Consider the following 13,756-nt stretch of genomic DNA (forward strand, 5'->3'; position numbering starts at 1 on the left):
GACACAATATCAGTGTTATGTTTGTGTTCTTTTGTTTTGTGTCTATTAGCCTCTGGTCTCTATTTTCTCAGGAAAGCTAGCTAAACTATTCCTAAAAAAACAAATATTAGGTTTTGAAATGGCCTAAATCTCTTTATTTAGGATAGTTGGGGTTATGTCAACTAAGCATTCATTTGACTCCCCAGCAGTAGCAAGATATTTAGTGGTGGATGTATATTTTCTGTTTATTTTTAACTTCTCTGACTAGTAAAAAGTGTTCCGTAACTCTTTAAATAACGGCTCAGTGCTTTCTGCTAAGGCTACTGCTTTTCTTGGATAGCTTCATTAAAATATTTTAGCTAACACCTACTACAACCCTCATCTATGTCTTGTGTTTAGATAGTTTGACATAATTTGTTTATTTATCTCACAACTGTTATATTCAGGACGGGCCGCCAGAGCAACGCGACAGACAGCGGCGAGGACCGCAAATGGTGGGCAAGATCAAGAAGGCGCTGGATTTCATGAGGAACCATTTCTTCGAAGTTCCGTTCATTGCTTTTTACCGCAAAGAGTACGTGCAGCCGGAACTCACCATCAACGATCTTTGGCGTGTCTACAAGTTTGATGCTAAGGTACAATAACCATAAAAGTTATGTTATATTTAGATTTACTGCAGGGCTGTGCGAATAGTTCGAAAAACGAATCGAATCCGAATCTTTTTAGATATTCGATTCGGATTCGAGAACGAATCTACTGTTTCTAACTGGATTCGGATTCGGAATCGATATTCGAATTTACTGGTAAGAGATCCGGGTTCGGATTCGATATTCGAATTTCTTGGAAATAGATCCGAGTTGGGATTCGATATTCAAATTTACTAGATTCTGATTGAATATAATTTTCAATATAATTTTTTAGACACTAAAAAACTACTTGTGCACTCCGATTTGCTGTTGACTGGTTCATGTTAGGAACCTGACCAACTTTGGTGTTAGCAGGGTGGCGATCGACCGGGAAAACCGGGAAAACCGGGAAAAGTCAGGGATATAAAAAATTCTGGAAAAGTCAGGGAAAAGTCAGGGAAATTTGCAAACGGTCAGGGAAAATATGCATTTTAATAATTGTGTTAAACAAGTAGATTGGCGATATATATTGATGATTACAATAGAAAAGTATAACCACAGAATATTTACATTACTTAAAGTTGAATGAATGTTGTTGCGTGGATACGTTTCCGCCGTGAGTCCGCATTATCGTGTTGACAAGAGGTTTCGTCTGCTAGTAGCAGCGAGGAAATCGGGCGGGGGACAGTGGCCCAATCCCACTCTGCTCCTTGGCTTTATTGTTATTAAAAATGACTTCAATAATTAAATAAATTTTGTTTCTTCTACAAATAACTATAATTAATGATTAATATAAACATTACCAAAATAAATAATGGGTTAATATTGATTGCAAGAATTATTTTTTAGCCTACCGATAATTTATGACTTAACTGAATGAACGTCAAATAATTATGCTATCTAGGGTTGGTCGAGTACCCGAGTAGTAAAAATATTTGAGTTTAAAAAAGATTTTTGAGTGGTGTAATCGTTTTTGTGAGACCCCGTGAGGCCGCCTGCCACCCCTCCCCCCTTCACCACCACCCGCATTACAACAGCTACGTCGCTAAGTATGCCTCAAGGTCACTTTCGTTGCTCAATCTTCTCTTTCCCTCCCTCCAGCCATTCGCCTATGTTTGTTGTGTTTCTCTACGGTTGTCTCCCTTCTCCCTCTCCCTCTTTCTCTCTCTCTCTCGCACACACGCACGTACACACTCTACCTCTGTTCTAACGTTGTTCTCAATATATTTCTTTCTTTCTGTTATCAAAATTACAGGCCGGATGACTAAATGTCTCACACTAATGCATTAGTTATTTACAGCCTAACATTTACAACATACTTCGAATTTTAAATACGGACTATTTTGTTCACGTAGTTTCTGCAAACATTTGTAAAAACCAATTTATCATTTTTTCGTGATGTAAAGTAAGATGTTACAGTATGTTTTTCAATAAAATATATATACATAACTGATTAATAATAATAGTTAGTTGATATTGAAATTTGTTTTTTAGTAGAACACCTCAAAAACAAAGAATAGAATGTCGGATTCTTGAATTTGGTGGGTGGTGGGGTGGGTAGTGACGATTATGATGATGCGCGTGCTCAGTGACTCATAGCGAATCAGCGACTGCGATTGCGATAACGAGACCGTTGTCAAGACAACGGCTGGGCGATTCCATTTTTATGGAAAGTGGGGGAGTTCGTATCGGACGTTGACGACACGAAAAGTGGTTAGTAGTCAGAGTCTTGGTCGGCCATTACTTACCGGTATTGCGCAATGTAAATGTTATTGTTCGATTGTTTTTTCAGTATGATTTGGTTTTGAGTGTCGTATTAATTAATCGTTTCGTCCTAATATTATATTAACGATGTCAAAACTGACAGTTTTTCAAGAAAATTGGCTAAACGAGGTTGAGTTTAGTTCGTGGCTTGTGCGTGTACCACTAAACACAAAAGTGGCTAAGTGCAAAGTTTGCCAAAAAACATTTAATTTGAGTAATATGGGCCGCCGCGCTGTTACGAGTCACATGACAGGCGAAAAACACAAGAAAAACATGCGAGCTCGTCAACAGTCTGCTTCTGTTAAATGTTTTTTAACTAGACCTAGTGAGTCGCAATCGGTCCCGTCTGGTTCCAAACCCTTAGAAAGTGAACAGCAAGCAACAACGACGGACTCAAGTGCTTCAAGCTCTACGGATACGGCTATTATGGTTAGGCCTACTCAAGAAGATGCCAACACATTTCGTGGGCTAAAAAGGTTTTTGTTTAATGACAGTGTTACAAAATCTGAAATTATATGGGCTATACAAAGTGTTATGACGCATAAGTCTCTGCGAACTGCAGGCAGTGATGTAAGTATTTTTAAGCATATGTTCCCTGACAGTGAAATAGCACAAAAGATGCAAATGCAGCGTGACAAAGTAGGCTACCTTCTTGCTTATGGCATTGCCCCACATTTCCAAAAAGAACTGATACAGAAAGTAAACACATGCGAATTTTTAGTTGTTGGATTCGATGAATCATTGAACAAAGTTGCCCAAAAGCAACAGATGGATTTTAATATCCGCTTTTGGGATGATACCTCTGATGAAGTAGTAACCCGTTATTTAACTTCTGAGTTCTTAGGCCGTGCAACAGCTGCTGATCTAGTCAATGCCTTTAAAGATGGTCTTAAATCTGTAGACGTAAAGAAAATTCTTCAGATTTCTATGGACGGACCTAATGTTAACTTTACATTTTTGAAAGACTTTAAAGATGACATGAACAGTGAGCCAGATGACAAACAAATCTTAGATTTGGGCAGCTGTGGACTTCATACTTTACACAATGCTTTTAAGTCAGCAATGATAGAAACAGGTTGGGGTATCGTGCCATTCCTTAGAGCCCTGTATAACCTCTTTAAGGACAGTCCGGCTAGGAGGGCTCACTTCATTTTTGTTACAAAGTCTGAATTGTTTCCCAAGAAGTTTTGTTCAGTTCGGTGGCTTCACAATGCTGATGTGGCTCAGCGAGCAATAGACATTCTTCCAAGCCTGAAACTTTTTGTTGAAGAAGTAAACAAATCCAAAGCCATCAACACCTACAGTTTTGATGTAATTTCAAAGGCTATATCAGATCCGTTGCTTCATGCTAAATTGGAATTTTTCAAAGGTCTTGCTTCTGATGTGGAGCCTTTTTTGACACAATTCCAAAGTGATGTCCCGATGGCGCCTTTCCTTTTTAACGATCTGACTACACTGGTAAAAATACAGATGGATAGAATTGTAAATCCAGAAGAATTAAAGAGAGCAAAATCTGTGAAAGAGGTAAAATTGGAGAAAAGTAACCTATTGCCCTGTAAAGATGTAGCTATTGGTATCGCCACAAAAAATGCTATTTCAAAAGTCAACAAAAAAAATATCTCTGACCAACAAATTTTGAAATTTAGAGAAAGTTGTAAAAATGCTTTGTTAAAATTTATCAACAAGATGTTAATAAAGTCACCTTTGTTTTTTAAATTGACTAGAGCAGTATCATGTTTCGATCCACAAGTAGTCACAGTGAATTTTGGTCTCGCAAAGAAGAGGATGGAGCTACTATTGACAATTTTGTTGGAGAATAATTGGATCACTAGCACAGTTGTGGACAAAGTCATGAGGGAGTATGAAACTATTTGTCAGCAGCCTGAGTCCATGATCCAGTTAAAAGCCTACAATCGAAATGTTCGTCTTGACAAGTTTTGGAAAAATCTTGTAACCGTTGGCTCAAGTCCACATTTACTTAAAGTTTTAAAGTTGGTCTCAACCCTTTCTCATGGAAACGCAAATGTTGAAAGAGGGTTTTCAGTTAATTCAGAATGTGTAATGGAAAACATGAAATGTGAACTTCTCGTAGCAAGGAGGGTCGTTTATGACACAATTTCAACCAAGGGTGGCATACAAAACTTGGATGTTGATAAGCTCCTCATACATTCTGCCAGAAATGCCCATTCCAGGTTTGTCGAAGCTTCAAAAGAAAAGAAGAGAGTTATGACAGAAGAAGCAGAGAAGAATGAGAATAAGAGGAAAGCGCAGCTACTTTTAAAGGAATTAGAAACTAAGAAAATAAAAATTCTGGAAGAAGCTCAAAAACAAACTGATCTGCTGAATGAGCAGATCAAAAGTATTGTAAAGAAAAACTAATGATGTGGATGTGAAAAAATGTAAATAAGTTGTACAAATGTTCGTGGAGTGCAGTGTAAATAGATTGTACATAAACTTTGATTTAATAGGAGTGGTTGAAAACTTAGCAGCACTACTACAGCTGTAAGTATACTAATAAAATTCTACTTAAAATACCAGCAGCAAGTTTATTTATGTTATAGAGTAGGCCTATATCTGATTATCTGAATAGCCCAAAACTAGCAGTGATAGGCTAGCCTATATTTTTTCACTTTCTTTTTTCTTCTTATCATCTTGATCTTAGTATATATTTGGGTAAGCCTACTCCATCAGTTATTAACCATAAAATATTTATATTTTAGTAGGCCTAGCCTATTTATTCGACTTTTTACGTTCAGCAATCTATTAATGAAAAACCTGAAAAACGCTTCTATAGCTTGAAGTCAGTAATTTTTATGTTTTATTTAGTGATTATATCTAAGTAAGAACATTAATTTAACGCAAATCACCTGTATTTTTGGTCAGGGAAAATTATATATTGGTCAGGGAAAAGTCAGGGAAAAGTCAGGGAATTTAAAATTACTGATGCAGTAGCCACCCTGGTTAGGCTTTAGGCACATTAGTGTAGGTCGCATTTGAACCCTATCTTGGCTATCAGTAAACTTAACCTCACAGTGTTAGTTGTTACTTGTAATAGTAATGCAGACATAGGCTTGTGTGGAGGATTAACACCGAGGTGTATAATAGGCTGGGCCTATGTTTTAGACTACACAAATTGGTAGTCCACCACTTTTAGCGAGTAACTTAGGCCTAGGTGGTATGCCTAACTTATGCCCAATTTTTTAGTTTCAAAACTTCAAATAGGTAGGCCTAAATTTTATAACTTTTTTATTTGGCCCATTTCAAGAATTTTTTTAAGCAATTCCCTAAGTTATTTCAGCCCCAGAAAATGTGGTCTAAAAATGTGAAAATTGGTACTGCTGACTTTCCTCGGATTTGGATTCGACTCTGAACAGGTTTAAATATTCGGATTCGATAACAGCTTTAAATTTCAGATTCGAATTCGATCCAGGTTCGATAATGGCTGTAAATTTGAGATTCGGATTCGACCCAGATTCGACTCGGGATTAATTAAAATATTCGGATTCGATCCGGATTCGATAAAATCTGTACAGCTATGATTCGGATTCGGATTCAAACCAAAATTTCTGGATTCGCACAGCCCTGATTTACTGTAAAGAAACTTAAACTGTTCTTCTTGAACTTTAGAGATAGTAGGCCTAGAGTCAAGTTAAAAAGAATCCACTCAGTCAATATTAGCCTACAGGTTAATGGCCTTCTGTTAATAAACAAGTTTTGGCAATTTTTCACAATAAATATTTCAAAATGGCTGCTATTTAAAATTTTTCAGTTTTATTCCACACAAACTAATGACTATATTTAACAGTAAGTTCTGTTTAATATTCTAAAAATACCTTAAATCATAAATGTTGGAAAACCAAAGATTTGTAGCTGTTTTAATAATTTTTTACTTTTCTAACAGTGGTGCTTACTGAGAAGTCGCAAGATGACACTGATCAGCCTGTTTGAGAAGATGAGGGACTATCAAGCAGAACAGTTGACTAAAGATATCAACGCAGATCTACCAGAGGGCATCAGACTCATCCGTGATGAGGATATTGACAGGTTCGTTGAGAAATGTGTCGAGTTTTTTACTGTGGGTCTCCATACTGAATTTTTCTTTGAGGTTAGCTCTGACACGCTGCAATATTGTTATTTTGCCTTGTGCTTAGTTTAAACAATGGTCCCTTATCAGTGGTACAAAAAATGTACAAAAATTACAGTAAGAAACTGCAAATAAACCGTGAATTAAATTTTTACGTTGGGACAAGTTTAAGTTTGGACTCTGTATTGTAAAATTATTTGAAAATTTGTGTCTAGAGTTACACTTTTCAAATTTGTGACTACATTGACTATTCTATTTGTAGGTTGCGAGCCGTCCAGACCACTGAAGAGTTAAAGGACGTCCACTCTCACTTCCTGCTACACTATGGACACGAGGTGCCGGCCATGCAGGAGGCAGTGCGAGCCAAGGAGCGTGCGGCTGAGGCGGAGGCACGACGGAGGGAGGCGGGGGGAGAGGAGGGAGACGAGGTAGAGGTGGTGGAGCCACCGCCCCCACCACCCTCGGACACCATCAAACAAGCTGTGCGCAGCGGACCTTACGCCATGTGTAGGAAAGCAAAGATAGGTAGGTCATGGTGTCATAACATATTTGACAAGACTAACTCAGTAGGGATGGGTCAGAGATTTTATTTCAGGTTGGTTCGGGTTATTCTATCCTTGAGACCTCGGACAGAATTGGGTTGCTTTAAAGAATATTGATTTTTTATTAAATAATTAAATAAATTCTAACACTACAATTAGTTTATACAATATTGTCCATTATCTCTCCCATATCGCAGTGAATTGGCGAACATCTTCCACAATCAGGAAAAATTTTAAACATATTCCTTGGGCACGGCTAAATTCTAAACATCTTTCGCGGTCACGTTGATATTATCGTCTCCTACAATCGTGGCCAAACTGTGTGCATCTTCCATGATAACGAGGAAATCGTACATCTTCAATCAAGCTTCTTCACAGACGCTTCTTGCAATCGCAAAAATAAGAGCTCAGTTTAACTCGACCCAAGCATGGCTTTTGAATTATATCTGACCTACACCCGACCTCTCGGACCAATTCTTGTCCGACCCGACCTGAAAATCGGGGACCAGCAGACCTCTAACAACTGATCTAGTCGGCCTTCTTAGCAATCTCAAAATAGCGTGAATATTGTTCTTCAAGCAACTTAGAATGGTGTCTTAAAAAAAGATTCCCTAGCCGTTAAAACTGCCACCAACTTGGATCAGTATCCTATTATAAATACATCCCTAAAAGTTGGTTATATTTAAGAGGAATGTGTATATTTAATCATAGGACTCAGGGCCTATTGATGATGTGATATTTGTTTCAGACGGGTTTGCCAAGAGGTTTGGTTTGACTCCGGAACAGTTTGGCGAGAACCTGAGAGACAACTATCAGAGACACGAGGTGGAGCAAGAGGCTGTCTCACCCTTGGAGCTGGCTCAGGAATATGTCTCTGGGTATGTATATGTAACACAAACATTCTTAGGGATGTGGTTTTGCTTGTTTACTTAAGAAAATTAGACTCCAGGGTTTATAGATCAATAAAATGACACACTACTGTTGTTTTGTCTTCATGAAAACCTCTTCAGAGATAAAAGGCTATTCCTCTTGAAGCATCAACTTGTAATATTGTCTCATAATCTTAAAGTAATTTAAAAAACTCAAGCTCAAATAAAAAAAAAAAATCTTGGGAATAAATTTGACTATACTTATTCTTTCCAAGTTTTAATTGAATTTCATGTTATTTTTTATAATAGCATAAATATTAACAATAGCTACAGATTTAATTTGATTGATTCATTTTGAAAATTATCAGACACTTTAAAGACTGTTTCTACCTAGCACAAAATAAAATAGATTAAATAGAAGAATCAGTTTTACAACTATACTTATTTGCAGCAAATTCACCACACCAGAAGACGCGCTGCGGGCCGCAAAGTACATGGTTGCGATGCAGATAGCTCGCGACCCCTTGGTGAGGAACTGCGTGAGGGAGACGTTCTTTGAGCGAGCGAAGCTGGACATTGCTCCGACCAAGAAGGGACTCAAGGAGATAGACGAGAACCATCCCTGTTATAGGTTAGTGATGGGAATAGGGTCAGAGTAGAGAGAAGAAGTTCTGACTACAGTATGGTTATCTGCATATCTGGTAAAGTCTTTGGGGATGAGCATCCAATGTTTTTTAATCATCTGTGTTTTTCTATCGATGTTCAATGTTTTTTATCGATGTTATGTGCCTCTTATGTTACATGAATGTTTTAGACAAATATCAATGTTGTGGAGAGCCAACAATATTTTTTTTTTGTAACTGAATTTGCATTAGTTGGATGAATATTTGAAAATGTTGATTATTTTGTCTTTATTCCACTGAAACACCGATGAAATATTTCCGCCAAAACAATCATAAACTGTTTTGTAAAAAACTATAGTTTCGCTAGAGATTTGACCACTATCTATACTGCGGTTATAGAGTTTCAAGTTTCTGAAAAGTGCAATAAATTGCAGCGGTAACACTCCTGAATAATAATATCATTAATAATAATTAATTAGGGCCAATAGTACGATTCTTGCAAACGTTTGTCTAGAACTTCCAGGTAAACTAGCTAAAGCAGAAAAAAAAACAAGTACGTCAATAAAATAATTAACAATCTCTAATTTATAGCCAACTTAAATTGTGTTATAATTGTTTTCATTTCTTTAACAAAGAATAAAAAATACTAGGTCCCAGAATGACATTTTAACAAGTTATCGGTTTCTAAATGTGAGTGTCTGTAAAAAACGTGTGTTTGTTGCAGCATGAAGTATGTGAAGGGCAAGCCAGTGAGAGATCTGACCGCAGACATGTTCCTCAAGTTGTCTATCGCACAGAGTGATCGGCTTATCACGATGAGCATTAACGACCAAATCGAGGGAATCACCAGCTCATCTTACTTGGAGGAGGCTAAACAACTTTACTACAGGGTAAATCGAAGGGGTTAATCCATTCCAAATCTAACTATAGAGGATAAAGTAATTCTCGTTAACTTAGCCACAAGTTTCAGTCTGTAACAAATTAAGATGTAAGGTAGCAAGAGATGTGCAGGTATGGGAAGTTGACTGTGTGTGTTGTGCACGCTATAACAATAAACAAGACAAGTGTTTCCACAGTTAACTGTTTATAAATTTAAATTTACTTTTGTAACAATGAAAATCATAAAAATGTATCATTGGAAATCTTTTACAATTGTGAAGTCATCATTGTCTCCCTCAATTGCAGCAAAATTATTGGTTAGCAACCGATGAACAAAACCTGAGCCTGAGATTTTCCGTTGCTTCACGGTTTTTTTATTAATAAAAACTGGTAAACCGGACAACTTAACTAACTTTTAAAACTGGCCCAGTCATAGCAAATACCTTGCATTATTGTCAAAATACTTGAATTTCACTAGTAGTTGTTTTGGAAAGGGATGAAATTCAGCTAGGTTACCTAAGAATATTATATTGTGGTCTTTTATTGTGTATCTATTGCCTGTAGACTCTAATTTTCTCAGAAGCAAGCTGAACTCAATTCCTTTCCAAAAATCCCTAAAATGATTAGAGTTCACAGACTTGTGTGTATTTTGTTCAGCTTGACTTCCAGAAAATAAAACTTTTTTGTAACCATAACCTCACATCCTAGGGACTTTTTGAAAAGGAATAGATTTCAGCTAGCTTACCTGAGAAAATTCTGAGCCTTTAATGGGTTAATAGATACACAGTTAATGAACACAATCTATTCTTCTTAGGTAACCTAGCTAAATTTGATCCATTTCCAACCTGCGCTTTCCTATTAGATTACTCCTGTAAGTAAGGTGATTCTTTTGACATGACCACTCCATTTTAACCTTGGGCTTAAAATACTTTTGTGTAATATTAAGAGTGAAATCTAACAAAACATTCTTCTCCAGGATGAGTTCAGCAAGAACGTGCAGGAGTGGAACCTTCTGCGGATGGAGAGTGTGGAGATGGCATTGAAGAAGATGGTTCTGCCTGATCTGAAGAAGGAACTGCGAGCTCACTTGCTGGAGGAAGCCAAGGAGGCGGTGATGAAGGCTTGCTGTCGGAAACTGTACAACTGGATCAAGGTAGCACCTCTCAGTGTGGACTTTGGGGATGAGGACGACGACGACTGGGACGCCAGCAAGGTGAGGGGATCGTGTGTTATGACTATGTTATCAATTGTCTAACTCTCCTCTGACCTAACTTAGGAGTGACCAGTGAATAGGTGTTCGCACAGTTAAATAAGGTACAGAGGAAACTTGCTTATGGGACGACAAAATATTTGCACTACATCACTACACTACAAAACACTTTTTCACAGCATTTCCAAACTAATGAAGGTTTGATTTGTAGAATGAAGGGATAGCTTAGGGATAGCATAGGACACAAAGAAGACACGTAAAACGGACGATATTTCGTTCCCTGGGGGACTTGTTCAAGTGTAGACAAAGAGGGTTCACTAAATATATGGCATTGGGTTAACCATATTTCAACTTTCTTCTTCTACACTTGAAAAGTCCCCTTAGGAAAAAAATATTGTTTGTTTTTAGGTTTTTTTGTGTGCTATGGTCTATCTGTACTTCCTCTAAGGTAAGTTATCCCTTTATTATACAAATCAAAATCCTGGCCTAGAGCCTTTCTTTGAAAAACTAACCAAGGGTGGTTTGATCCGGGAAGACAAGAGTATTAAGGTAAATTTTTTTTGTAAAAAGTTCTGTAGTGGACCAGGTTACCTAACAATCTTCAAATAGTGTCTTGATTTTCTTTTTTTGGACGGGGGAATTCAGGGCCTTCAGCTACTCCTAATGTTTTTTTAGCCTTCTGAAGCACCCCTTATAATTTATTCCACAAGCCTTAGGCTCTGTTGTGAATCCTAACAGCTTTAGAACACCCGGAGCTATTACTGCATTTGCCCTCAGTCACCTTTGAAATTTCATCTTCTCTGGACTAGAACTGAACAGTCCAGAGCTGCAAGTGTTCAGAGAATTCCACCAGTTTGCACAAAATCTTCATTGGTTTTTTTTTACTTACTTGGTTTTGTCATGTTTCTTCATTGGTCCTTGGCTAGTCTGCAGACCTACCAATTCATATTCATTTTTGTAACAACAAATATCCTTTCTAATCATCTCTACCTTTACTGTGGTGATTTCAGGGTCTGCGAGTGATGGCGATCGCCTATGTGCCAGACTACTCCCAGGCAGCTTTCGCCTGTCTGATAGCTCCAGACGGAGAGTGCACCGACCATCTGCGACTGCCCAACTTGCTGAAACGGAAAAACTCCTTCAGGGAAGACGAGAAGTTACTCAAGGTACGTTAGAAGTCAGGATTTTCTCTGATAGACTTTAAATCGATGTGCTTGACACTTTTATGATGCTCCTGTCACTCGGAGTGCAAGCTAGTCTAGAGTTCTCTGGAGCGGAACTCTGGTCCCTGAGGTCCTTGGTACAAATCTTGCATATCACCAATGGATTCTAAGTGATAATGCCGCAACCCTTAGGTCTAGGACTTTTTAGGCTCACCTTTGTCAGTAGTATATAAACATTATTAATAAAATAAAGATAGTTGTCTTTATTTTAAATTGTAGATGTCTGTACAAGACAAAAAATTTTCACTTGCAAGACGAAGGGTACACTTGCGTAATTACTTAACTTACGCCAATGTAGGCCTACTTAACTTCTTGGTCTCGCTAGCTACGAACTCTATACCGTAAATATTTATTGTAAGACCATTCATAAGTTAAGGCACCACTAAATTTATTTCAAACTAAGTTTTCAATTGGGTGTGTTGTTGTGTTACTAGCCACTAGCCTAGTGGTTAGCTTCTTAGATTTTACTGCGAGAGAGACTGGCTTAACCCCTGGTATAACAAAGAGAGTTTGTACCATGTTGCCATAAAAGTGCTTGTTATACTTTCATTAAAAATATGCTACTAGGATGGAAAAACCCATTTCACAATTAATTTGCCAATTTTTTACATGGATTTTGGAAGGAATACAGCAAACAATCGTTGTTGCAGGAGGCAGATTTGCTAGCTTTACGCAACTTCATCTCCACCAAGCGGCCACACGCGGTGGTGATCGGAGGAGAGTCCCGGGACGCCATGATGGTGTCAGCTGATGTGAAGGAGATCATCGGAACTCTTGTGGAGGACGAGCAGTTTCCTCAGTTGCCCGTGGAGATCATGGACAATGAGTTTGCCAAGGTGTACGCCAACTCTATCAAGGGAGAGGTGAGGAAATGGTGTTCCACAGGGCTCTGTTTTGGAGCCCCTTTGATTTTCCAGTTCCATTTGCTGATAGGAGCCTTTGTATTTTGCTTGTTTCAAAGGAAGCTTTGCAATAGTTTACAAGTCAAATGGGTGGGCTACAACTGCTGTGTGGATATAGCATGGTGATTAAGGACCTAATTAATTATTTGTAAGATACCATTTTTAACAGTTTGTAAAAAAATAACAATTAAATAAGAACCACAGAGAATCATAAATTCACTATTTTCTTAATCTTGTTCCTCCATCCTTATCAATTGAAGAAGGAAATTATGCACAACTAACAATTAAAATCTAGATTGTCAACGTCACAGAAGTTAGCAGGCAAAAACAAATCACGGATATTTTAAGTTTTGCCCAAATTTTGGTAGAATTTGGAAGGAATATCTTTTTTGTGTTTTCCTTAATTCTTATACTTTATTGGGTTCACCTGTTTTAAACCCATCGCTTTATAGCCTATTATTATTTTTAAATAATGAATTTTCAATGTCATGATATTCCTCTTCTTCCTATTTATCCTCTGAAGTAAGACGTTACATGAAACCTCATCAAACATTGTTTTGCTTATATAAACTGCCTTGTTTCTGTTCACTTATATTTTCGGAATAACCCAGAAATTCTTTCACAAATTTGTCAATAGAAATAATGTAAAACCTTAAACTTAACATTAAATAGATTTACAGTTATTAAACTTAAATAATTGTTGTTTTATCTCAGATCTAAGAATAAAAGTATATTTCAGACTCGTAGCAGTGTTTTGGTGACGATAAATACTACTATCCCGTAGAATAATCCTAAATACTTATTGAGAAACAGTGTCCTGTGAAACATATGAGAAACATGTTAAGAAAAACTTTTTTGCCTCCCTACATAACATTTTCTAGTGAAACACGTTTGATTTGTTGACAGAATGATTTCCGAGACTACCCAATGTTGCTGCGTCAAGCAATCTCCCTCGCTCGCAGGATACAAGACCCGTTGGTGGAGTTTTCTCAGCTCTGCACATCTGATGAAGAAATTCTTTGTCTGAGATACCATCCTTTACAGGTAAAGCATGT

The 13,756-nt window shown here is 37.5% G+C and overlaps 1 protein-coding gene across 5 annotated transcripts in view; it reads left to right on the plus strand.

The window, feature by feature from the left end:
* LOC128992722 (transcription elongation factor SPT6-like) overlaps positions 1-13,756 on the plus strand; it is a 40,923-nt gene that overhangs the window by 11,050 nt on the left and 16,117 nt on the right. For all 5 annotated transcript variants that reach the window (XM_054416456.1, XM_054416464.1, XM_054416448.1 and 2 more), the window contains 10 exons: positions 426-614; positions 6,271-6,413; positions 6,716-6,978; positions 7,744-7,873; positions 8,316-8,495; positions 9,212-9,377; positions 10,343-10,579; positions 11,587-11,742; positions 12,450-12,662; positions 13,608-13,745. In XM_054416456.1, coding sequence (XP_054272431.1) covers positions 426-614; positions 6,271-6,413; positions 6,716-6,978; positions 7,744-7,873; positions 8,316-8,495; positions 9,212-9,377; positions 10,343-10,579; positions 11,587-11,742; positions 12,450-12,662; positions 13,608-13,745 — 1,815 coding nt within the window. The remainder of the gene's footprint in view (positions 1-425; positions 615-6,270; positions 6,414-6,715; positions 6,979-7,743; positions 7,874-8,315; positions 8,496-9,211; positions 9,378-10,342; positions 10,580-11,586; positions 11,743-12,449; positions 12,663-13,607; positions 13,746-13,756) is intronic.

This window comes from Macrosteles quadrilineatus, unplaced genomic scaffold (genome assembly GCF_028750875.1).
Source record: "Macrosteles quadrilineatus isolate MER2022 unplaced genomic scaffold, UCM_ALF_1.0 Scaffold_1__1_contigs__length_201487025, whole genome shotgun sequence".
In the NCBI taxonomy this organism is placed as follows: Eukaryota; Metazoa; Arthropoda; class Insecta; order Hemiptera; family Cicadellidae; genus Macrosteles; species Macrosteles quadrilineatus.